Source organism: Epinephelus fuscoguttatus, linkage group LG19 (genome assembly GCF_011397635.1).
Source record: "Epinephelus fuscoguttatus linkage group LG19, E.fuscoguttatus.final_Chr_v1".
NCBI classification, from domain to species: Eukaryota; Metazoa; Chordata; class Actinopteri; order Perciformes; family Serranidae; genus Epinephelus; species Epinephelus fuscoguttatus.
The window spans coordinates 23508986-23535884 of NC_064770.1; the positions used below are offsets into that span (position 1 = coordinate 23508986).

The following is a 26899-nucleotide window of genomic DNA, read 5'->3' on the forward strand; positions in this document are numbered from 1 at the left end:
CACACTCTTGGCATTCTCTCCATGAGCTTCAAGAGGTAGTCACCTGAAATGGTTTTCCAACAGTCTTGAAGGAGTTCCCAGAGGTGTTTAGCACTTGTTGGCCCCTTTGCCTTCACTCTGCGGTCCAGCTCACCCCAAACCATCTCGATTGGGTTCAGGTCCGGTGACTGTGGAGGCCAGGTCATCTGCCGCAGCATTCCATCACTCTCCTTCTTGGTCAAATAGCCCTTACACAGCCTGGAGGTGTGTTTGGGGTCATTGTCCTGTTGAAAAATAAATGATTGTCCAACTAAACACAAACCGGATGGGATGGCATGTCGCTGCAGGATGCTGTGGTAGCCATGCTGGTTCAGTGTGCCTTCAATTTTGAATAAATCCCCAACAGTGTCACCAGCAAAACACCCCCACACCATCACACCTCCTCCTCCATGCTTCACAGTGGGAACCAGGCATGTGGAATCCATCCGTTCACCTTTTCTGCGTCTCACAAAGACACGTTGGAACCAAAGATCTCAAATTTGGACTCATCAGACCAAAGCACAGATTTCCACTGGTCTAATGTCCATTCCTTGTGTTTCTTGGCCCAAACAAATCTCTTCTGCTTGTTGCCTCTCCTTAGCAGTGGTTTCCTAGCAGCTATTTGACCATGAAGGCCTGATTCGCGCAGTCTCCTCTTAACAGTTGTTCTAGAGATGGGTCTGCTGCTAGAACTCTGTGTGGCATTCATCTGGTCTCTGATATGAGCTGCTGTTAACTTGCGATTTCTGAGGCTGGTGACTCGGATGAACTTATCCTCAGAAGCAGAGGTGACTCTTGGTCTTCCTTTCCTGGGTCGGTCCTCATGTGTGCCAGTTTCGTTGTAGCGCTCGATGGTTTTTGCGACTTACTGACCTTCATTTCTTAAAGTAATGATGGCCACTCGTTTTTCCTTAGTTAGCTGATTGGTTCTTGCCATAATATGAATTTTAACAGTTGTCCAATAGGGCTGTCGGCTGTGTATTAACCTGACTTCTGCACAACACAACTGATGGTCCCAACCCCATTGATAAAGCAAGAAATTCCACTAATTAACCCTGATAAGGCACACCTGTGAAGTGGAAACCATTTCAGGTGACTACCTCTTGAAGCTCATGGAGAGAATGCCAAGAGTGTGCAAAGCAGTAATCAGAGCAAAGGGTGGCTATTTTGAAGAAACTAGAATATAAAACATGTTTTCAGTTATTTCACCTTTTTTTGTTAAGTACATAACTCCACATGTGTTCATTCATAGTTTTGATGCCTTCAGTGAGAATCTACAATGTAAATAGTCATGAAAATAAAGAAAACGCATTGAATGAGAAGGTGTGTCCAAACTTTTGGCCTGTACTGTATGTGGAATTGCCAGCCTCAAAAGCTTGATTCGAAACAATATGTGTTATTTTGAGTAAAGGATTTTCAAAAAATGTAATGTTTTGTACTCATGGATGGATTACTGAACGAGCCTACCAGGCAGAGGACCAGGGGGACAAAGTTTCAAGGGGCCTTCACCTGCAAAATATCACTCATATTAACACGTATTGACCAGGAAGAGGCTCAAAATGACTACAATGAGACACAAAAAGGCCACAAAAAGATGGAAAAGAACAGCAAGGAGACAAAAAAATAATTAATAATTATAAAACAGGCAAAACAACCACAATAAGACAAAAAATAACTTCAAAGCAACACAAAATGTTCCCAAAATTACCTCAAAGAGACATAAACTTATCTCAAAGGAACAAAAAAAGTTGTCAGAGAGACAAAATGTCCACAAAAAGACATAAAACAATGACAAGGAGACACAAAATGACCCCCCCCCCAGAAAATTACCTCCAAGAGACACAAAACAACTACCAGGACTCAAAAAATGACAAAGCAATGATAAAGCAACACAAAATGTACTGAAATCTACATCAAAGAGAGGCAAACCTATCTCAAAGGAACAAAAAAGCCATCAGAGAGACAAAATATCTACAAAAAGACACAAAACAACCACAAGAAGGCACAAAATGACTTCAAAGCAACACAAAATGTACCCAAAATGACCTCCAAGAGATATAAACTTATCTCAAAGGAACAAAAAAAGTTGTCAGAGAAACAACCCCCACAAAACTATGACAAGGAGATACACGTATGACCAAAAAAGACAGAAGATTACCTCCAAGATACACAAAACAACTACCAGGACACAAAAATGACTACAAAGCAACACAAAATGTACTGAAATCTACATCAAAGAGAGGCAAACCTATCTCAAAGGAACAAAAAAAGTCATCAGAGAGACAAAATGTCCACAAAAAGACACAAAAAAATGACAAGGAGACACAAAATGACCCAAAAAAGACAGAAGATTACCTCCAAGAGACACTAAACAACCACAAGGACTCAAAAAATGACTAGAATGAGGCACAAATCCACAAAAAGATGCACACAGACTGCAAAGGGATTCAAAACCACCACAAAGTCTATAGGAGATATGGTGGGGCCTTTTGCGTAGATGTGCCTAGGGCCTCGTTGTCTCATAATCCGTCCATGTTTTTACATGAAGAACAAAACACTGTACAACTGTTCAACCAGACTGACAGCTGAAAGGGCAGAACGAGACAAAGATACCACTGAGTAACAGATCAATGAGAATAGAAGAAATCACCACTCACTGGTGAAAGAAACTGGAAGCTCAACAAGTTCCTGTTTCACTGTCACAGATACGCCTCTAACAAGCCGGAAACAGGCGTGTTGCTTTAGCAAAGCCATATTTCAAACTTTATAAGAGAAAAAGGAGGTTAGTTTAGGGTTAGCACTATCGGAATTGTATCAGGGAATATCAGATGAACATACTATGGACAGACAGTTTAAACTTATTCAGTCTGACCACTGAGTAGATTGTAGAGGCCCCAAAGAAAAATGGCTGTCAAAAATATTTCGAGCCCCATTGCATAGTTGTGTTCAATAATGATCAAGAGTCACTTCTGCTTTTCTGGACTGGAAACAAAATTTGAAGGGTGTTTTAGGGGATAAATGGTAACAATGGTATTCTCCCCTGTCATGAGACACTGCAGGGAGATCAACTAAATGGAAGTTTTAATCACTTAATTCCTCTTTTGTAGCCAAAATTATTTCAAATGTTCATAACACGTATGTTGTCTGACTTATACTATTGTTATCTCTTTAAATTAGCCATTTTTGAGGGAGAGAGGACAAAACATTAACATAACAGACAGTGTAGATTGGCTAGTGCTGGATTTCTACATGCACTTGATGCATTAATCAAGTGTTATTTGTGTTTCGTCTTTTCCAGTGTTGCTAAGAAGCTGTTTTTCTGGTAAGTGCAATGATTATTGTCAGCTTTGTTAGTGTCACAGTTTGCACCTGCTCATCAACCAGTTTACTTACTGTTGGTAGGCAGTTTCTGGGAATCATTCTTGTGTTTTGCCTGCATGGTGCAGAGTTGAAATTTCGATGAAGTTATGCCAAAAGCATTTCTCTCTCTCCACCAGGTCAGATGGCTGGAGCAATAACACCAACAGCAACAGCTCCATCGTCATATCCGACAGCCCAGCGGACCCAGACCCACAGGACCTGCTGGGCCCTGAGGCCTGCGTGGCCTTTTTCCTGGTCCTTCTCCTGATCTGGTTCCTCAACCGTGAATTTGAGGTCAGTTACCGCCTGCATTACCACGGCAACGTGGAGGCAGATCAACACCGCATCAAGATCCAGAATATGAGGGACCAGGCTGACTGGCTCCTTCGCAATATCATCCCCATCCACGTGGCCGAGCAGCTGAAGGTCACCCAGAGCTACTCCAAGAACCATGATAACGTGGGCGTCATATTCGCCAGTATTGTTAACTTTAGTGAGTTTTATGAGGAAAGCTACGAGGGAGGCAAAGAGTGCTATCGTGTCCTTAACGAGCTAATTGGAGACTTTGACGAGCTGTTACGGAAGCCTGCCTTCTCCAATATGGAAAAGATCAAGACCATCGGTGCCACATACATGGCGGCGTCAGGACTCAACGCCCAGCAGTGTGCAGATGCGGCACACCCTCACGCCCACCTCCGCGCTCTTTTTGAATTCGCCCTTGAAATGATGCGTGTGGTAGACGACTTCAACAAGAACATGCTGGGCTTCGGCTTCAAGCTTCGCATTGGATTCAATCACGGGCCTCTAACAGCGGGAGTGATTGGCACCACAAAGCTTCTCTACGATATCTGGGGCGACACAGTCAACATCGCCAGCCGCATGGATACTACGGGTGTGGAGTGTCGCGTCCAGGTCAGCGAGGAGAGCTATTGTGTGCTCAGTGGCATGGATTATGAGTTTGATTACCGTGGCACAGTTAACGTCAAAGGCAAGGGTCAGATGAAGACCTTCCTTTACCCGAAGAGCAGTGACAGTGGCCCTGTGCCGCAGTACCAACTCTCAGTCTCACCAGAGATCCGGGCACAGGTGGATGGTAGCATCGGGCGCTCGCCCACTGATGAAATTGCCAGCATGGTGCCCACAACCGGCATAACCGCAAGCACTACCAATACTATGGTACCCAGTGCCAGCGCTGGTGCCTCTTCTACCACAGGGCTCAGCCATGGGAGAGAAGCAGACAGCCGTGACAGACGTCCCTCGACCGGGACCTCCCATGCCAGACGATCTACGTCTCATGGTGGCATGACATCTATACCCGTTACCAACCTAGAAGGACCTCCTCCGTCTGCAAATAACAAACCGCTCATCATCTCATCCTCTGTCCAGCAAAACACATCCCAGAAAGATACCAAGAAGGACAAATGCGATGATGATTGTGTCAGTAACATCGGAGAGTTCACCAGACTTTAAGAGTTTGTTACAATGGCGATTTAATCATAAATCCTCGACCCTTTAAGCTCTTGTTCCTGCCGGTTGGCATTTGTAGAATTGCTGTACATTTGGTCCTACCCTAGGTAGAACCAGAGAGAAAGACCCACTGGCCTCTTCTCTGCATCAGCCAGGCAGCAGGTTGTTTTGAGTGTAAATCTGATTGGCTGATATTATCAGTGGAGGGTGCAGGGTGCACCACAAAGTGAGCGTCAGGCAGTAACGCACAGAGGAAATGGGAAGATGTTGAGGGCTGACTCTGAACCTTCTCTTGCCTGCTACAGATCCCATCATCTCCCATTAACTTACTTGATTATCCGTACACCTTTAATCTTAATTATTTCTTTCATATGTCTTTTAAGTGCCTTTAGAGTAGAATAATGTGTAGACTAAGCCTTTTTGAGTAAGGGAAGAACAACATAAAGGGAAAACTGTAAATAAGCAAACTTTTTGGAAGAAAAACTGCTTTGCTTTTGTTATAACTTTACTTTGTAAACTATGCTTTGCTATGATATTTTGCCTTTATCGAAGACGAGCTCACCTTACATACAGAAAGTGCTACAACAAGTGAAGGGAAATAAAATATCACTCAAAATCTGCACTAGATGGCTGCGGAACCTGTTCTTCATGAGAAGCAGAAAACTCTTCATGAAAGGCACGGCAGCAGCAACTAATCAATACAGGCTAAGGGCAGACGGGGCTGAGCTGCGTGTCGTGTGAGTGTATTTGCATTCAGTGTGTGTGTGTAGTAACAAAATCATGCAGGGTATAATGAGGAGACGTCCCTTATGAGTTACTCGACCGACTTGATGAAACTGCAGGATGATGACAAACAGTTTAGGAACGCAGTCGCAAAATGAAAAAAAAAAAATCCTGGTTGCTGATGCGGCAGCTTTCTCTTCTGGCCTCGGTTAAGATCTTTGCATTGCCTCAGTACTGAGGCATGATGGTCTCAGCTACATTTAATCAGTCTGCTTGCAGCAACAGCATCGTAGACAAGGTTAACCGTGACTAGTGTTATTGCCCTCCCCTATGATCCAGGCTCTTATGGGAACCCAAGGTGTGTTAAGTGTTGATGAGTATTTCGATGGATCCGATGAGGCACTGCTGTACCTGTAGAGTGTCTTGACTTTAGCGCGATTAGAGAATACAACTGCCTAGGTTTTGCTGTGGATTACACTGTGTGTTAGTTGATAGTGCTTTTAAGACATGGATAATCAAAGTGGAATGTCATGAATCAAAAATGTGTTTTATTGTATTTATCGTTGCACAAAACTTGAACTTGTTCATGTGAAGCTCCCCTCTCTAACTTCTATGATTTGAAGGACAATATTAGGCGAACACAGCTGGATGCGTTCACTGCTTTATACTTTCAGTGGCATGAAACTTAATGTAATAACACTGTAAATGCAAAAGGCAGTGCAACAAACGTATTCCGTGGTATTCCCTAGGTGTTTTTTACGCCTTCTTTTTGACTCCATTGATTTCATGCTCTTACGTCAGATCACTAAGGAAATCAAACTGATTAAACTGTACATCTCTGTTGCTCTTACATTTTCGCTCTGTCACTGTTTCTTAGCAAAAAAGGCTTGTGTGCTCAGAGGCAAAAAAAAAAAAGTTTTACCATGAATCCATTTCAGTGTCTTCAGTTTAAAGGTCCAGTGTGTAGGACTTAGGGGGAGATGTTGGCAGAAATGGAATGTAATATACTAAGTGTGTTTTACCTGAAAAGTGAATCAGTGTGTTTTCGAATCCTTAGAATGAGCTGTTTATATCTACACAGGGAGCGGGACCTTGTCCTAAGGGATTGCCATGTTGCACCGCCATGTTTCTACAGTAGCCCAGACTGGACAAACCAAACACTGGGTGTAGATAGGGCCATTTGCCTTTTCGCGTTGGCCACTTTAGTTAGCAGCCCCTCTGTGATGAGCCAAACAGCATCTGAAAAACACTGATTTTTAACATGAAACTGCTTTATTCAGTGTTTTTACCGGTTTTAATTACCTGGTCCGTTTGTTTTGGAGAGGAAGAGACCTCTGCGGATAATTCGGCTCTAGGTAAAAACCTCCAAAACAGCTGGATCTTAAGTTATCAAAGAAAAAAGGTGACCACACCATTGCAGGTGCTGGGCTAGCCACACGCTTGCACGCCAAGCAGCATCAGAGAAAGACTGATTTGTAATGTGAAACTGCTTTATTCAGTGTTTTTAGTGATTTTAATCATCTGGTCCGTTTGTTTTTTAGAGGAAGAGAGCTCCACGGATAGTTGGGCTACCAGTAAAAACCCTCTGAACATCTGGATTTTAAGTTGTCAGACAAAAAAGGTGAGCACATACTAGCAGGTGCTGGGCTAGCGGCCTATTTGGGTTGAGCCAACCGAATGCGGTCTCACTACGAAGTCGTCGAAATCCAGCACTTGGGTAGTGACTTGAAGCGTCAGAAACCAACAAAATAGGGTGTCTTTTGATGTTGGCATGATACACGGAAGGTTGCCATTATAGTTTAACGGTTTCTGGTGGCATCGGGGCAACGCGGCAGGACAAGGATGAAAGTTGATGCGGCGAAAGTCTGACTGGGGCAGGCGGGATTGGTGGTGGATGGGTCCAACAAACAGACTTTCACCCAGGAGAGCGGTGTTCTTGTCCCGAAAGATTATAAAGTTTTTCCCTAAACCTAACCACATGCTTTTGTTGCCTAAACCCAACCATGTGTATTTATTGTTGAAGGACACAAAAAAAAGGCAAATCGCGGTGTACCATTGTTCTGACGTAGTGCTTTTATTTTGAAAGAGACTGTATGTAAAGGTTAATTTCCTTTGAAAACGGAAATGTATTTTGAAAGACGTCAATGCATGTAACAGACAGAACTTGGTGACACGGTGTCCCAGAACGTCAACAACCAACGCAACCAGGGTACCTTTCACGTCGTATGTGGACATGGAATGTCCATGACCAAACGTTGATGTGTGACAAGGTCAAAGTGAGAATGTGTTGGCCAACCAGCATCGGAGAAACCCTTATTCATAGCGTGCGTGAAACTCCTTTATTCGATGTTTCTACTGGTTTAAATCACCTGGTCTGTTTGTTTCGGAAAGGAAGAGACCTCTGCAGATAATTCGGCTCTTCGATACAAACCTCCTGAACTATGAACCCTGAAGGAATCCTAACTTGGAGTTCACGCTTGGCACATGGGAAAAGTTTCAGCTGGTTGCAATCTGCCATCCTCATTGCTGGATGACACCAAAATCCTACACACTGCTCCTTTACTTAACAACACCTTAACCTCATATTTTTAAATTACCATTTCATAATCAGTACTTTTAAGTAATAAATCAAACCAGACCAATACTACAGAAAAACAAGAAACCAATTTGCCTTTTTTTATCATTAAATAATGTATTCCGACTGCCACATTTAACATTACACAAATAGTTAAATAATTTGTGAAGATAGCTTGTGCCTTTTTAACTCTGAACTTGATTTTCCTTATCTTTTCTTTCACTGTCTGCGTTGAGTTGCTTTCATATCTTAAGACACCGAATATTTCTCTGAGCTTATGAGTAAGCAGGAGAAAGCTTAAATCACTTTAGACGGGGTTTTCTAAGGTCATGACATTTAAGCAGTGCCTTTTCTTGACTATTTATTGTGATCACACCAAACATTTTCAACATTAATTGGCCTTATTGCAGTTTTTGAATTCGTTTTTTTTTTTGTAAGTTGGGCCTTTCGTTGTGTACTGTAACTATCGATCAGGTGGAGTTGGGTTGATTAAAATGCAATAATAATAATAATTTGGTTTGAAAGGGAAAATTACCTTCATGCTTATGAGCACACAACCCTTGTACCAACCTAAAATTTGTGTTTGTTATACTACAATAAAGGGACGCTTAGAATAATTGTTATTATCCATGTTTAAGTGCTTAATAGAGGTCATTAGATTAAGCATATAAGATACATTTCTTTTCTTTCCTTCTTAGTAATTTTGATAAGCTGTTGAATTATGTGTTTTTGTAATGAACTCAACACTTTGTTTTTTTGATTAGTATTGTATTTGGGACTAACACGAATAATACAATAGTGGCGTCGAATCATTGTTGTGATTGCCACTTGCATTTTCCCTCCTTTTTATTTCTCTACCAACACATTAAATGATTTGATTCATGGAGATGTAAGTGACATTCTGAGCCAGCAGAATGGCACACTGTGAGAATTTTGATGCCAAAGAGTGTTATGACCATCTCTCTGAGTTTCTTTGTGTATCTTCTCTCCTCTTTAATTTTGCAGGTTGCGTCACACACATTCAAGAAAAGGTCATTTATATAGTATTCACTGTTAAAACACATTTGCACAAGACGCTCACTTTTTATGTACAGTATGCCTTTATATTGTATAGTACCTGAGCATTTTCTATTATTTATATAAGCGCATGTACTAGAGCATTAAATAGTCTAAAGAACTGGGTAATTTTAACAATGTTGGAATAATACTTGTGTGTTCTGTTTGCCTGCATGTGTGTAAAAAAAATGTATGAGTGTTTGTAAATCTGTGTGGTTGTGTGTGTTTTGGAGGAGATGCTCTAATTTTATGATCTCAACAAGTATGACATGCTAGGACAGTAAGGCTTTAATCACTACAGACGTCCTTTCTTTCTTTCTTCTTTCTTTCTTTCTTTCTTTCTTTCTTTTTTTTTTAAATTTAAACTGGCCAAATAAAATGGACGAGACACTACTACATGTCTGCAGGTAGGCAGTATTTCAGTAGCTACCGCCAACTTTTAATAAATTGTTGCTTTCTTTGGAGATGTTTTTGTATATAGCACGCTAATAGGTATGCAAGTGAAGGTTAAAATTGAATAAAGTCAGTTGCTGGGAAATGTTGTCTGGTTGAATTTATAGCCTGTGCACTACATCCGCTTCTGTATTTACCTGCGGTGGGTTGTAACTTAATATTTGTATAAGTGCTGTTCTGAAGGGGCCCGCAACTTTGAGGTACTTCTCCTTAACTTAAGTGTTTCTGTTTGATGTTGTTTTATACTGTATGTATTTTACACTATGCTACTCCATTGCCTTAGTGTTACTTTGGCAGATTAGCTTTTACATTTACAAACATTAGCCACATTGATAGAATATGAAACATTGTAATAGATTAAACCAGCTACAACTTTATTAATGCTGCTTACGTGTTAATGACTCAGTAATGAAAATCCAATAATTAATGCAAAAAAGCAGGGACAATCGTGCTGCATACTGAGTACTCTCACTTAAAGTAATTAAAAATAGGCCTAACTTTCACTCATATTAGCACTATCATCAATGTGTCTTTACCTTATCCTTATCACGGTACTATCAGGCAGAGGTGTCGACACGACTTGACAAAGTTAAAAAAGACTTGGACTTTAATTGACATGTAACATCACTTGGACTTGAGCCTTTTGACTCGAAAATACTTCAAACCTTCCCTTTAAGTGCAAAGATTTAAAAGTATGTTATTTAAAAAGTGTTTTCTTTTCTTAAATCAACTAACATTAATACTGTTCATTCCCAGCTAGTCGACACTTAATTCCCCAGATCCAGCTTGGTTGAGCCGAGAGAGGAGAGAACCACGTCACTCATGTTACGTTACTGAGTGCCAGTTGGAAAAAAAATGATACCAAAGATAATTTCGGTCATGTACAAAACTACACGGTTGTCAGCAAAAAATGAATTGTAGTATGCAAAACAAATTACAGATGGAGACTCCGTTGTTAAAATGGCATTAGATTTGTTTAGGACTTGAAACTAGAAGTTTTTCTAGACTTAGGATTTGAGTGCCAAGACTTGAGACTTGCAAAAGAATTACTTGGTCCATCCTCTGCCATCAGGTTTAGAATACAAGGAGATAAATGATTTGCATGTTTAGGAAAATTTGTTTGAAATACGAAAAATAACTGTCAGAAACATTGAACAGTGCTCCTATCCTAATAATTGTTTTCTTACAAAATCTCAACAGCTGAAGCTGGTTCAGAATCAGTAAGGCTTTGCACATTATCATCCAACCTTTGCTGTTTAATGTTGCACTTACTGTACACGCATACTCATGGACAATATACGACTACGACAGATCTGAATAGAAAGTTGTTCTAATATGATGCATCAGGACAGGGGCTTTGATCAATCAATCAATCAATCACTCAATCAATCAATCAATCAATTTTATTTATAAAGCCCAATATCACAAATCACAATTTGCCTCACAGGGTTTTACAGCATACAACATCCCTCTGTCCTTAGGACCCTCACAGCGGATACTGTAATATGTGGTAAAGCAAGAGGTATTCAGATTTTTTACTACAGTAAAAGTAGCCGTACCAGAGTATGAAAAGGTCCTGTATTCAAAGTTATACTTGAGTCAGTCCCTATTTATACAGAATTTTATTCACTGTAAACTTGTTTTGCTGAATATTTATTTATTTTACTTTACTATTTATTGTTTATTTTATGTTACTTTATTCCTTAATTTGTTGACTTTTTAATCTGCTGGTATTTTCTCTGTCTTTGCCTGTAAGGTGACCTTAGGTGTCAAATTACTATTATTATTGTTGTTATTGTTGTTGTTGTTATTAACTTGTAAGCAGCATTTTAATTGTGTATTTGTACAGTGTGAAGAGGTTTTAAACTTCTTTATATCCTACGCTGTAGTTTCATGTGTTGTAGCAACACATTTTACAAGCTGATCAAGATTATAAAGTAATGTCTTGTCAGATGGAAAGAGTAGTGCAGTCATTGCCATTCAAAAACTCCCTCCAAAGATGATGATAATAATAATGGTTTTTATCATTATTTTTTTTATTATTATTATTGTTGTTATTATTAAGTTGTAAGCAAGAATTTAATGGTGTATTTGTACAACATAAAAATGATTTAAACTTCTTTATATCCTACTCGGTAGTTTAATGTATTGCAATAACACATTTTACAAGCTGATCAAGATTATAAAGTTATTTATTGTCGTTGCCACTGAAAAACTTGGGTCACAAAGTGCCTCCAAAGATGCAACTTTAAAAAAAAAAAAGAAATACTACTACTACTTACGATAATATTAATAATAATAATACTAGTAATTATTGTTATTATTATTGTGATTATTGATATTATTAACGTGTAAGCAGCATTTTAATAGTGTATTTGTACAACATAAAGACCATTTAAACTACTTTATATCGTTTAATGTATTGTAGTGACACATTTTACAAACTCATCAAGATTATTAATTTATTAACTGTTGTTGCCACTGAAAAACTTGGGTCACAAACTCCCTCCAAAGATGCAATTTAAATTAAAATAATAAGATAAAATAAAATACTACTGCTACTACTTGAAATAATTACATTATTATTATTATTATTAGTAGTAGTAGTAGTATTAGTATTATTATTATCATCATTGTTACTATTAATGTGTAAGCAGCATTTTAATGGTGTATTTGTACAACGTAAAGATGATTTAAACTACTTTATATCTTACTCTGTATTTTATTGTGTTGTAGTGACACATTTTACAAGCTGATTAAGGTTATTTATTGTCAGTGCCAGTGAAAAACCTGGGTCACAAACTCCCTCCAAAGATGCAATTTAAATTAAAAATAATAATGATGCAATAAAATAAAGTAAAATAAAATAAAATAAAATAAAATAAAATACTACTACTAATAATAGTAAGATCACACAATGATGATATGCTTTGCTTTGTGTCACATTTTTAAATTTGTGAAACACCTACAGCTGTCAGATAACTGTGATTAAAATGTATATTATTCCCCTCTGAAATGCAATATGGTATATGTATTAAGTTACAAATAAAATGCTTATAATAAAGTACAAGTACCTCAAAATTGCACCTGAATGCAGCACTTGATTACTTTCCACCACCGCTGGTAATATGATGTGGATGAATTAAACATAATAGGAACTGTTTGGATTAAAGTGTTTCTGTGTATGGACAAAGACTACTGTGTGTTTGTTGAACAGTTCAAAGCAGGTAGAACAGTACATTTCTATTTTTTGTGTTATTCCACCCCTAGAGGCAACTTGACGTACGTCCACATGACGCACGGTGGGACACAGGTTTACGTCAGGGCGTCATCGCGCGACGCCTCCCCCTCCTCCCCCCACAGTCTAGCTGGGAAGAAAAAAAACTTTTTTTTTGTATCGGAGGAATCAACAGCCGCCATCTTGACGCGGCTCAGAATCGGGATTTCGGGGGTAGCATTAATTTTAAAAACCGACCGGAGCTGCTCAGACGGGGCTCAAACGGTTTTTTCGAGCCGAAAACCGAAGAGTTAGTCCTTCCGATGAGATTTAATGCAAACATGTGAGGATTACATGGGTTTTTATCGTCTCGAAAGCCCACTGTATATTTGATTTCCCTTTTAGAGAGCGCCGCTGCTCGCCGTATCTCCGTCCCGAGACGCTGTATTTACTGGGAGACAGCGACGACAAAAAAAATCCAGCTCATAGAAAATATTTCTTGAATTTTGCTCTTTTTATTTAAGCCCAAGATAGAATTTATGGCTGCTCGTTTCGACGGCGAAAAAGATGATTCTGTGCGGACGTGAAAGCGGCGATCTGCGGAGAAAGGGATTCGCCTACGCCGTGTATAATATTTTATGATTGATTTTAATTTATTTTTCTCCAACTGAAATATTTTTTGGACGTAATTATTGAGGATAATTATGTGGGTGTTGGGTGTTGGATTATCATGGGGTGATCTTCGGCGGCGGAGCGTGGCGCTGTTGCCCTTCTTTTGAAACCGTTTTCTCCAGGCAGCATTTCGCCAGTCTGCCAGTCAAGAAAAAAAAAAACAGTTAAATTGCTCCTTTACGCGCAACGTTAGGAAAAGTTACCAGTTATAACAAGCCTGAGGACAAGTTGGACTCATCCTTCTGCTATTTTCCTGCATCATCATCATTCATAAAATCTGCCGAGCAGGATGGCTGACAATCTGCTGGATGTCGGACCCCCCACTGCAAAGCGACCCAAGCTTAATTCACCTCTCTCCGTATCAGATGGCCCAGGTAAGGACGACAAGACATTGCTTTCTAACTACTGACAAGCATGATGTGCAAACTTGACATATATTTACCTTTATTAAACCTGCACACTATAAAGTCTTGCTGCTTTTTGGTTTAGGATGCATCCACCTTTTGGAGAAGGTAAAGTAAACCCATCCGCCACTTCAGCTGTGCAAATATCATAGGAAAACTGTACATCCAGTCCCTGTTGGACTGTTTGATTAAATGTATAGCTGATTGAAAATGCCATAAATTAGTGTTAAAAAAGTGCAAACTCACTGCCTCTTCATCACATGAGAAGTACTCAACAGGGAGAGTACGCAAACTAACTTTCTCATCATTTAAGGGGTAAAAGTTAAGTTAAAAACATACTTACCCATCATGACATCAGAGATACAGGTGAGTAAGATGTTGAGCAGAGGTCTCATGGCATTGGTTTCCCTTTTTTCTTTGACACTTTTTGGACAGATCTTGAGTGGTCTCATGGCACCTGTTTTAGCTAGACATGATAAAAAAAAAATGTAATCCCTTTTGGATGCCCGAAGAAAATCTGTTGTGCTTCCAGAGGAACATGCCACCTCTGTAAGCCCTGGAGCTGGATTGGACTTCATGTCCTTGTTGCCTCTTCAGCAGTGCAGATACAGCACAAGCACTTGAACCTGTGTTGTGTGATTGGAAGATAATCTCTCACCACTAGGTCAGTCTGCCATGGAAGGGTCAGACCTTATTTCATTCAGCAAAATGCTCCAATGGTCCGGGCTGAAAATGATCTGGGCAAATATACGGGAGGATTACATGTGTTTTGTACCCACATCCAACTTTTCTGACGCCAATATATTTGGCTTGCAAATGGGCATATTATAGTTTTCGAGGTGAGAAAAACTGCTGTCATATTAAGTATTAGAAACTAGCCCTAGGGTCTGTGAATTCACCCGTCCAACCTGCAAAGCAACTTTACAAAGTTGGACTCTTGACCCTTAAAAAATACTTACATATTTGGTGACCAGTCTGATTGTTTGTGTGGTTTAATTTATGATAGTTTTATTCTTAAAAAATGAATCTTATAGCCTACATCCCCAGGACATTATTTTTCTAGTTAATAACTATTAAGCGTATAGACGAGACCAGCTAGCCCCCCGGGCATGTCACAGGTGCAGTTTGGGAAGACTTCACCTGCAATATAAACTCCTTTCACTAGTTCACTTGCTGACTTTTCAGGAAGTTGCTGTGTTGTATGTCTGTGAATGAGAGTTGGGAGTTATATTTCTTAAAGTGACTGTCATTTGATAGGAGTGGACAACTTAAACTTTCAACCCCTTAACCTGAAGATATTTTCAAAAATATTCAAATTTTGACAGTGGACAAATGGACAAGATTAATTACATACAGAGTAATAATAATTTGATGAATCTGGCACCAAGGTTTAGAATTTGCAGTTTCTGACAAACTAACAAGAGACTTCTACAAACTCTAACAGAACTTTTGGCTTGTATTTTATATATAAAAATCTACAAAATGAAAATAGTGTGCATTTCTTCTCCCCTATGTCCTGGATGATGTCTTCAGATAGAGATGTTCCAATACCATTTTTTTTCCTTCCCGATGCCGATTCCGATACCTGAACTTGCCCGTGGGCAGATACCGTGTACCGAAAAAAAAATGCTTTTAAAAGAAAAATAATGAAGTCGTATACTTCTAACTTTGAATGGATGGGAAATTGTAGTATGGTATGGCTCAAATACATACACAGAATAATCGCCGTAGATATTTATTATATCAAATGCAAAATATTGCCCAATCGCTGACATTTTGCTAACCGCTAATGTTGTTCTACTTGTGTAGGCTACTTTTTAGAGGGGGCGAAGGAGAATAGATTTCTCGAAAAACTGCTGCTTTGTCTGGGTGTGAGACTACCATAAAGTTTCTTAATTAATTACCTGATATCAAATTGATGCAAAGACTTGCGCACTTGCCAGCGTTTTAGACAGTATTGGAGGCATTTTTCCAATATTGGTATTAGAACAATTCTGTCTCCTTGTTTTGGCCAACCTGCAGTCCAAAACCTCAAAATATATAAAAAAAAATATATAAAACAAAGAAAAGCAGAAAATTTTAGACATTGAAGAAACTGGTCGGCATTTCTACTGAATTGAATACAAAAGCTGTAATTAATTTTATGGCGATCTACTAATTGACCAATTGTTGAATCTCAACTTCAGACCTGAAAACTTCTCAGTGAGCTCCTTCAACTGTGACTGCAAGAGTATACATTTTGACTTTTTATTTCAGTTATAAAGTCGACCCGCAATGAACCACTTTTACTATGCTTATAAGCCAGTAGTAAAATACTGCTTCTACCTTCATTGGCCATCCATTCAGTGGTCCATCCAGTAGTATTACTCTTCTTGACAAACCCTAGTTGTGTATGTGTGATACGTGCAGTGTACGGATTGTAGCGTTGTCGGTATTCTTTGTGTAGTAGCCAGCACCAAACACTGAGAAAGCATGGGCTGTCTCGTTTCATTGCAGTCAGTTTTGGGAGTGAGCCACTGCAGCCACCTCTTAACTCTCGTCTTCTAGAGAGTACATAAAGACTGGTGCAGTTGCTTAATTTAAATCGCAGCGGAGATCGGAAACATCTGTCTGCCATTTACAAACAGCTGAGAAATGTGAAGTTTCTTTGTTCGGCCTGTCTCGTCCGCTGCGGGCGGCTGCATTATCTAGGCTCGCCGACAGTCCTCGGTCTTCAGCCAAGGTAGCTCATCTTCTCAGAGGGGTGACAGGAGCTTTCGCTGGGCAATAAAGCAGCCCGACACCGAGACCGACTCCTCCCCCACTGCTGCCAGAAGCCCTTTCTGTCTCAGTAGACACACACACACACACACACACACACACACACACACATTAACACATGTACCCAGTAAGACGTTGCACAGTGTCTCTTGTAGACCTGCTCTCTTTGAAGTCCTGGATGCAGTTCGGGATCTTAAGTACACTGAGAAGACTTTAAGTGCCAGACTGCAGATGGGAGGATAAGTAGTTTTTTTTTTCTTGAGTTGAAAAAGCCCTAATTCTGAGAAATTTTGGAGGGGGATCTGTGAGGAACTTGTGGCTCGCAGCCTCGCTCTTCTGCTCTGCTGTTTTCTTGTGCACACTCAAATTTACTTGGTTTGTTTGATTTGAAAGTTTTTTAAATGCATGACGTGAATCAGCCAATTTGTGTTTAACATAATTTTACAGTGAAAGTGACTACAGATTAATTTTTTTTTTCAGTCGAGAATTTCATATCTTGAACTCTTAACGCTTAAAAGAAATAATGTTTTTATAATTGCAGATCTTGATATAGATGTCTGTGATAAGTTGTCCAGTCGATTGAATATTGCTATGCTCACTAGCACCAAAATACTACTTGGTTTAACTTGATTACAATAACTAGCCTTTTACTTTATGCAATTGCGTTCACCCAGTGAAAATGCTGTTGTAATAATCAGATACGTTTTCTAAAGATTTTTTCCTAAAAATATTGTCTTCAACAGCTAACTTTTATTAGGTGAATTGTTGTCATGTTTTGTAGGATAATGTGCATTATTCATTATGCACAGTGTCAAATGCCACACATTTCAGCACCATTTAAAATACGATTTGGTTGTCAAAAAATAAGATTAAATACTTCTAAAGGTTCTTATAATTGTGCTATTTTTTCAGACAATGTTTAACCTTATAGATTAAATTGGGCTCAATTTTGACTGTTATTTGGGGGTTCTCTTACTTTTGGACTAGTCGACAAGTCTAAGTTTAAACTTCAGATTAAACGTCAGGAAAATAAGTTGTTAGGAACATCACAAAAAATGGCTATGTAAAATTTTATAGAGGAGAATTCAGACTATGTAAATTCAGATTGTTGGATTAATCATTGTGGCAATTATTTGTTTCCACAAATGTGTTACAAAGGCATATTATAACGGTATACCCTAATGCATTTGGGTTCCAGGGTCACGTTTGTTATAGGTAAAGCCTTGTTAGTCTGATAAATAGTCAAGATGTCCCACTTTGCCACATCCAGCCCTCTGCACACTGATCTGTCGCTCACAGCCACAGATTAGCAGCCTGTCTTTGATGTTTATGTTAATGTGTGACGGTTTTTTATGGCGCTCTGGTCTTGTGTCAGTATGTGTTTGTGCCTGTGGCCACAGGTCAGTGCCAAGCTTGTTTTCAGCTGTATGTTTTTTTTTTTCGTTAATTAATTCATTTATTTATACAGGAAAGGAATTAAAGTAACATGGTGTGTTACAATTAAAACTGGCCTGACTCAGTTAAACTGAGTCAGGCCAGCTGGTTTTCAGCAGGTTCCTGCTATGCAACAAAAACACGTTACAGTATAAAATACTAAACAGAAATAATCAGCAGAGGGTAAACAACAAAATGTAGGCAGCTACGTAGACATTGCAAAGTAGCGGACTGAAGTGGAGTGAATAAAATGGGATGTAGGATATAAATCAGTGGTTGCAGGTCTGTCCTTCCATCAGGTGGTGTTGAAATGCGTGTTTAAAATGTGTAAAAGAGGGTATTGCTCTGATGTAGTGTGGGATCTCGTTTCAAAACTTTGAGTGAGTGTGACAAAATGATCTCTGACCGTAGTTGTTTTTGTAAGGTAGTATAGGAATAAGTGCATGCGAGACTGATCTAGTGACGTGTTGCCGTCTTGTGTTGTGACTTGAAAGTAGTGTAGTAAGTGTGGGATTGTTGTGTAGGATCTGAAAATAGAGTTTAATAGATTATTGGTGTGGTTTTGAAAAGTCGGGGTGTTAGAATGGGAGAGTGTGATGCAGTGATGAGTCCAAAGATGGAGGTTACCGTGGATCATCAAAGTTCTGTTGTATGTTCTTGCTATGGGTTCAGTGTTTTCCTTGGTGGTTCAGGACCATATGAGGATATATTCGAGAGAAAGATTGCATGTTAGGTATGTGTCTGAAACAGCAGGGGTGAGATATGGTCTGATCTTTTTATAGATGTACAGTTTCTGGTTGAGCTTCTTTGTTAGATTCTGAATGTGGTGTCAATAAGTGAGATGTGAGTCAAGATATACTCCCAAGATATTTGTAGGTTTCTGTGATGGTTAGTGTTTGATTTGAAAACTGAATAGGGTCAGACATAGATATTGTGTTTTTTAGGGGAATGAAAATACATACATTCTGTTTTCTTGACAGTGATAGTTTAATGATTATGTTTCAGCCAGTCATGTAAGTGGTTTGAGCAGATGGATCAGCTTTGAATTTAAGATGTCAGGGTTTGGGTCAGAGAGAAAAATTACAATGTCATCAGCATATAGAAAACAATTAGAATATTTACACGTTAGGAACGTCATTGATGTAAAGGAGAAAAAGTAGGGGGTCCAAGATGCTGCCTTGTGGAACTCCACTATTACAAGTTAGAAGGGGAGATGTTACCTGATTGATTTTAACTACTTGGGTAGTGCAAAGTTGGTTGTAAAGGAGTTTTCCAATAATTTTGATAATTCGGGAGGAATGCATATTGGCCTGTAACTTGAAACCAGGGTTGGATCCCCAGATTTAAAAGCAGGGGTGACTTGAGCTGTTTTCCAGTTGGAGGGAAAGATAGAGAGCCTGATACAGTGATTGATCAGATGGTGGAGAAGAGGCATAAGGCTGTCGGCATGAGTCTTTAGAAATCCGTGTTTAAACCATAAACATCACAAGCACGAGAGGTTTTCAAGGAGTTCAAAATGTTAAACATTTCATGCTTCAGAGAAGGAGAACTGGGGGAATGTAGAACAAGAAACAGGTGTGGTGTGTGATGGAGAATCAAATTGCGATGCTAGTTCTTTAAGAGATGTAACAAAATAAGCATTGAAAGCACTCAGTTGCAGTAATACCGGTGCCTTGTTCAGAAATTTGAATGTTGTCGTTTTTATTGAGGGTCTGCCATAGTGTTTTGGGTTTTGAAGCAGTTTGCATGATTTGTGTTTTGAAGTAGGCAGTTTGGCTGTTTGATATTTTTGAGGGAGAGAGTCTTCAGTTTTAGTAGTAGCAGAATTTCATAATTTAGCCATGGTAATTTGAACTGTCGGGATTGTATACTATAAGCAGTGGTGTATTTTTTGTGAGTGGATTCCATTTTGTGATAAAACTGATGCAGGATATGTTCTGGGTTTTTGGATGATAATTCCTTGCTCCAATCAATGTCTCTAATTTCAGCATTAAATTGTGGCAGTTTAGAATTTGGTATTTTTGAGATGGAGTGGCGGATTTGGCTTCCCAGGGTTTTAACATTTTTCCTTACAGTATAAATAAGAGAGTGGTCTGATAGTGGGGTGTGTATTACTCCTGCCATTGTGTATTTAGGGCATTGATTGGTGAATATAAGGTCAAGGACTGAAGTGCGAGTGTTACTGATTTTGGTAGGCTCCTTGATTAATTGATGGAGACCAAGCTTTATTGCAGTTGCTTTCAATGATTTTGATGAGCTGTCATTCCAGTCCAGGTTAAAATCACCCAGTATAACCATCTCCTTTGTTTTGACTGATTTAATTAGATCAGTGAGCTGTGATAAGAAATCACTTGTACTGATACTGGGGGGGCTTACAGGTGACAATGACTGTAACCAGGTTTATCAGTGCGGTTTACGTTAGAGGACGTAATTTTCTATCGAGAGAAAAGAATCAGGCATACTTGGACTTAACCAGATTTGCGAAATTGCCATTATGTGTGCTTTTGATTGCAAAAGCATGATCTTAATTTCTTCCAGTTTAGGTGCAAGACTTCTGGTGTTTAGATGGCAGATTTCGAAACCTTTTATTCAACCTAGGTGGGACTAGGTGGATGGATTTTTTCTGAAGCAGTTTTCAACCCCACTGTTCATGTGGCGGGGGTTCCTCCTCCTTTGTCCGGCCTGTATGTATGAACCCTAACCCCTGGGTGAGAATTATTCAGCTTTATTAGCATTAGCTGGCGTTTAAATACAGTCAAGTGTTAAAACGTTGTCTTACACCAGCGAAGCAGTGGCAGAGGATTATCTTGAACTGCTGGTTCATGTCTCAACTAAGGTGTAACTGATTGAGATGAGGAGAGTGGCGAGTGGCAGTGGATGCCATCCTATCACCCACCCCAAACAGGCCTACCCCGCTGGCCTCTTCACCTTAACCCATTACCTCCCTGTGCTTTAAGCTTTTGCATCTTACACATCCACAAGATGCTTATATCCTGTGCAAAGAGACTGTAAGCTGCTCCTTTCATTAAAATCTAAGAGTCTGTCTGCAGGAGCTGAATAAAAAAACCTTTCTTGCCCTCTCGGATCATGTAGCCTCACCAAATTTTTTTTTTGTCATTTTCTCTGAATAGCTGTGGTCGTCATAAACACTGTGCAGCAAATCGCTGCAGCCCTAGCTTTACAAGTGCCACTAATTTTGCACATCTTGAAGTCATCACAGCTCTTCTTATAAAGCACCATATTAAAAGTTTTACAAATGTCCTGCCAATCAAAAGTGTAGAATACTGCCCAGCCTCAATTTTTAAATGTGGCATGAAATTTTCTTAATGTTGTGTTTATAACACCCCAATAAACTGTTTTTTTTTTCTAAACAAAAGTATAGCCAAGCTGAATGAGGACAAAGCACTCAACAGTGACTACATTTGCATGCACCAAATATGGTTTTCGCTCATACTCAGAAAAACACAATATTCCTACTTCACTCTTCACATGGTTAATGAAAATGAATATTCCACTATTCCTGTTTGCATGCAGCTGTGCATACTTTTAACGTGCCCCAACATGTCGTTTATCACATCAAAATAATGGAAAAGTTGAACAGCTGGAGCCGCTTATGTCATTTTTAGGGATGCACTGAATATTCGGTGACCGAATATATTCGGCCGAATATTGCAAAAAAACACACATTCGGTATTCGGTGGAATAAGTGAAAAGCAAGGCCGAATAATAGCGGCGCGGTTTTGATAATGCAATCAAACAGTGTGCCGTGACGGGCAGATTGAAATGTCGGCAGTGTGGCGATCCATCCATCACAACACTTGCATTTGCGACTAAAAATAGTTTTGAGCAAGCAAAATAGGCTTAAATCATTCAGCACGCTGTGCGAGCAGCCTACAGATTTCAGCAGAAACGAAAGGCGAATCCCACCGATTGTGGGTTGAACGGGGGTCACAGACAGTAATGTATTCCTGTCAAATATGGCGGCCATCGGCTTACCGGCGAGGAGAAGTCGGCTCCAATAATATTCTCTTCTTGGCGTGTGGACTGCCCAGAAGTAGGCTACCTGAACAGCCGAGGCAGCCGAACACAGGTATGTGACGTATCAGAGGAGAAACGAGCCGTTAACGGTCCACAAACTTCAGCGCACTTTAGGGACTGTTCTTTACTTATGAAGGGACTGTCAGGGGAGTAGGGTGGCTGGTTGATTCTTATTTTATTTATTTATTTTATATTGATCTCCCCTATGTTAATCACTTATTGATGCTGTTTTTGAAGTATGAATAAGTCAGTAAGTAATTTGTTCCATTGAAATATCATTGATGTATTATAGAAAAGTGATTTATCTTTTTACAAATGACAAAAGGCACATCTGCCTCATTTTTGCTGTGGTATTGTGATACTACTCAGAACCATGATATTTTCATTGGTATTGTACAGTGGGATCCAATTTTGGTACCGTGACAACACTAATCTGGAGGGGGTTCACCTGCAAAAACTAATGAAAAACTAAACAACGATATTCGGTATTCGGTACTTGGTATTCGGCCAGGCGTTTAATATTATTCGGCTTCGGCTTCGGCCACAAATTTTCATTTCGGTGCATCCCTAGTCATTTTGCTTCTTGGTGAACTTGTTGGACAGTATGAACACAGCTACGTTCAACTACCTTCTTAAAAAGATAGTTGTCGTGACGTTTGCATTTATTTAACGACCTGTTGATATCCAAGTCTTTCATAATGTTTAAAAGCAAGTGTGTTTTTACTTCTGACCAGAAATGTGAGCATTTCTTTTGGGCATGTATCTCCAGTCTAGCAAACTGTTGGCTAGTTGGTGAGTGTACAGTGCATCCATGGCGACGCACAGAGCTCACCGTAAAAAGGCAAGAGGCCATGTGTTGCAAACTGCTGTAAAAACCCTAGTTGAAACGCATGTTACGTTTGCACTGTATACATGTCTGGAAAATGCCCCTAAAACCCAAATTATGTCTTATGTGACATCCTAATATTAAAATGCTACTTTTGGAAAAAGGCCTTTTTCTGAATATGCCATTTACATGATCTGCATCAAATTCAGAATGTTGTAGTGTTCAGTGAGGCCACGTCTATGCTGAGGCAGATGATTTTGAAAATTAAGATTATGTTCTCCAAATAAACGTGAAAAGTAATGCAGACAAAGAGACGCAATAGAAAAACAGCAAAATATCTGCTTGAGACCATTCCTTAGGTGTTCTCACACTGGCTATGGTCCACCGTAGTACCTCTTGGTTTGTTTTTAATTGTTTCAGTTCCCCCTTTTGTTAAAAGCCATTTTCCTGTGTGCTACTGCATATTAAAGGCTGCACAGTAATTGCTTTGCCCTTGTTTAGCTTGGTCTCTCTTATAAATCTATATATATATCCCTAAGCAATGCCATGATTGCATAGCGACTTTGCTCCCTTTCCCTTGGGGAGAGAGAGGGAGCATCTCACCCTTTTCCATCTTCATCCCGTCTCTTTCTGATTCTGGTAAGGCAGCAACAGCCTGCCGCACAGCCTGTTATTATCTCCCAGACTGAAGAGTCTAATTGAAGATTTTCATGTGGCTGCTGAAAAGCTTTTGGGTGAATTACAACCGGCAGCAGCAATGTCCTCTCCAGGTGAGAATAGTGTGACTCAAGTGTCGGGATTCTGTGGTTAGTGGATGCTTCCGTTGTCACTACTTGGCACGCTCGCCACTGGATCTGCTCATCATATCCTTGTTGTATAAGGAGCAAAATCAAATCATACCCTCAGCCTTTTGAAAAGAATAATGGCATGCTAAAGGCAGATATTCTCCCTCAGCTAGCATTTTGGCTCCGCTGTATCCTCTCCCTCTTAAATTTGTGTGATCTCGGCCTTGTTGCTGAGTAAGCCTCGGGCAAGGCACCGGTGCTCGCTCTCAGCTATGCACCATTCATGTCCCTTGCTATACTCTGAGACTTGTTGCTTTAACCTTACGCGCTGAAAGGTTGAACACTTGATTTGAAGCATGTAGCTGTGATATTTAAGCTCCCATTTATTGCCACTATATTTCATCAATAAACAGGTTGGTTTTCTCTCCAACATAAGTAACATGGTGGCTCCAGACACTGAGCTAGGCTTGTGTGGGGGTGTGGCTGTTGTGCTGGTAAACCTTTATTGGTCGACGTACAGAGGCACACTCACACCCTCACGTGAAGGGCCTTGGCATAGGCGTATGATTTGGACTGCAACCCTCATTATTGTTCTATTGATGATCTGCGTGGTGTATGTATTTGTTTAGTTTTCTGCATAGCCACACAAGTGCTGTCAGTCACAGCGTTTTCTTTGCACATTTTTTCTGTCCCAGGGACTGAGCTGTTTTAGTTTACATGCACATACATGGGATTTATTTACATTACTACTAACAAGTCAGCTAACTACAAGTTATTCTGCCCAAAGTCAATCTAAGTGTCCTTGCACATAAAAAGACAAACTAAATATGCTCATTTAGGCTGGCACCACAAACTGGTGCGTTTCTAAAATGTGCGATGGATAGCCACATTGTGCTTTTCTTGAGGATTTTAGTTTCATATGTAAGAGCTCTAAATTCTTACAGAGCTATGCTCATACTGTGCATCATATTGACGCATGCCAAATGTGCCTCTTTGTGCAAGTGCGCACTGTAGACTGGAGAGCAGAAGTATCAGTGGGCTTCTGTTCTCACTACCTGAGTGAGTAGGCCTACACTAAGCATTTTGATCAATTTTAGGAGCCAAGCCTACATCTGGGGTGGTATCACCCAAAATTTATATCACAGTTATGTGTAATAATTACCTTACTATCAACAGCAATACATAGAATCGTAACTTTTTGAAATACATGTGAGCATGATTCTCTGTCCTCGCTGTGGACAGAGCCCGGTTCAGATCAATGATTTATGACGAGACAAAACTGTTTTAGAATGTTACAGAGAAAAGTTGCAGTGGTGCGGACTGGCCGTCTGAGCTCGATTGAGGCGGCTGATGGTGTCGCCTGCAACTCTGCTGGTCAAATCGCCAATGGCTGGTTTTAGAATGTAAGTCTGGACACCTCTTTCTACAGCCGAGTGGCTCGTAGTGAAATCCAATGGTCAAGTCAAAATGACCGCGGACAGCATGTTCGCTTGCTGCAGCAGGTGCTCCGTCCCTGCCGAACACTGTTTCTGTCCTCGTGTGTGGGTGTTCTCATTAACTGATTAATTGCTGGTGGTTTTTAATACTATTGTAGGGTATTTACCATGAATACAGTCCATCTGATGCTCATTTAATGTTTTTGGCAGTTTCATCACTACTACGAGTAGAAAAGGAAGCAGGCGCCGAAATTGGTACTCAATACCTTTACAGTATCTACAGAAATAAATTGTTACCAAGTAGTGGAAACGTATCCAGCTACACAGCTGCAGCAGCAGCTAACATCCAACACCATGCCGATAAACGGTCCCAACAAACTCACACCAACACCAAAACAGCTCATAAACCAAGAGACAGCCCAGTTTTATGAAAAGACCATCTGTCTAGCATTAAAATGCTTCTTTAAATGCTCTGTAGTGAAATTAGCACTAGAGACTTCTTGTTGTATGTATTTGGTTGTGATATTCTCCTGTTGAACCAGGTAATTTGTGTACTGCAATATGGTATTCTTATCTCCTAAAATGGAAACATAGCCTAATGTCTTGTTTCTCCCTTTGTATGGGGATCAGGCCTGGTTTGGTTTTGTTTAGATTTAATAACTCATCAGATCTTGTGTCTTCATGAAACTGAAAAACCAGTTCATTTCTGTGGGTGACAGATGGTTTGATATACCACTATACTGTTGAAAACAATTGGCCCATTTGGAAATTCGGGGCACTTTCACACCTAACATGTTAGGTTCAATTCAAACAAACATTTGTAAGTTTTTTTTTTTTCATTTGTGTTGTGAAAGCAAGGCAGACCAGCCAGACAATTGTGAAAAGATGTGATTTTAGTATAACTCAGATGCTTAACTATTGCTAAATCCTCCTGCTGATCATGGAACACGTAAAGGAAGCAGTCTGGGACAGTGATCTATATAATTATGTATATAAAAGTTACAACATGTATGTGTTGTACCTGTCTGCTCTTCAATACATTTTGCCAGTTGAATGACAAACATTTCATTAGATGCCTTGAATCCTTGAAATTCGGCAATTAAAAGACAATGGATTCCACCTGTTTTCGTTCTTTCTCCCATTTACCTGGTCCTATGTGGGATTATTTTGATAATTGATTAATCAGATTATAATGCTAATGAATAAACCTTCTAATTCTCTCTTGAAACAAAACCTATCTCTGTACTCGGTGGTTTGCAGCTTGTTCTGTTGTTAGTTGTCAAAGAAGTTGTGTAATTCGTGTGTCATTCTTTTATGTCCAATAGTGAATCCAAAATTGGAAAACTAAACAATTAGTTATTTTATTATTCATTTATGAATCCATCATCATACAAAAAACGGACTGAATTTTATTTTGATATTTAATGTGTCCATTTTGTGTGACCAGGAAGCTGCTGACTTTTTCTGGTCTTGCATTTGCTACACTAGCAACAAATGCACTTTGGCAAAGGCAGTAACTGATTTATTGTGATGAATGTGATTTTTAACAGCAGATGTACAAATTATAACAGTTACAGACTAAACAAAAAACATCCAAATTACATTTTACCAAGAAATCTGGTCAGTCCTTCAACAGTACAGTTTGTGAGTCAGTGATTAAGGCTAATTCTCATGT

At 39.7% G+C, this 26899-nt stretch overlaps 2 protein-coding genes across 10 annotated transcripts in view; both read left to right on the forward strand.

The window, feature by feature from the left end:
* The window catches only part of LOC125879469 (adenylate cyclase type 9-like), a 53918-nt gene extending 42672 nt beyond the window's left edge, over positions 1–11246 (forward strand). The window contains exons 9-10 of the mRNA XM_049561375.1: positions 3317–3340; positions 3516–11246. Coding sequence (XP_049417332.1) covers positions 3317–3340; positions 3516–4848 — 1357 coding nt within the window. The 3' untranslated portion in view covers positions 4849–11246. The remainder of the gene's footprint in view (positions 1–3316; positions 3341–3515) is intronic.
* Positions 11247–13058: 1812 nt separating this feature from the next.
* Positions 13059–26899, forward strand: part of crebbpb (CREB binding protein b) — a 57885-nt gene continuing 44044 nt past the window's right edge. For all 9 annotated transcript variants that reach the window (XM_049560474.1, XM_049560477.1, XM_049560478.1 and 6 more), the window contains exon 1: positions 13059–13915. In XM_049560474.1, coding sequence (XP_049416431.1) covers positions 13831–13915 — 85 coding nt within the window. In that variant the 5' untranslated portion in view covers positions 13059–13830. The remainder of the gene's footprint in view (positions 13916–26899) is intronic.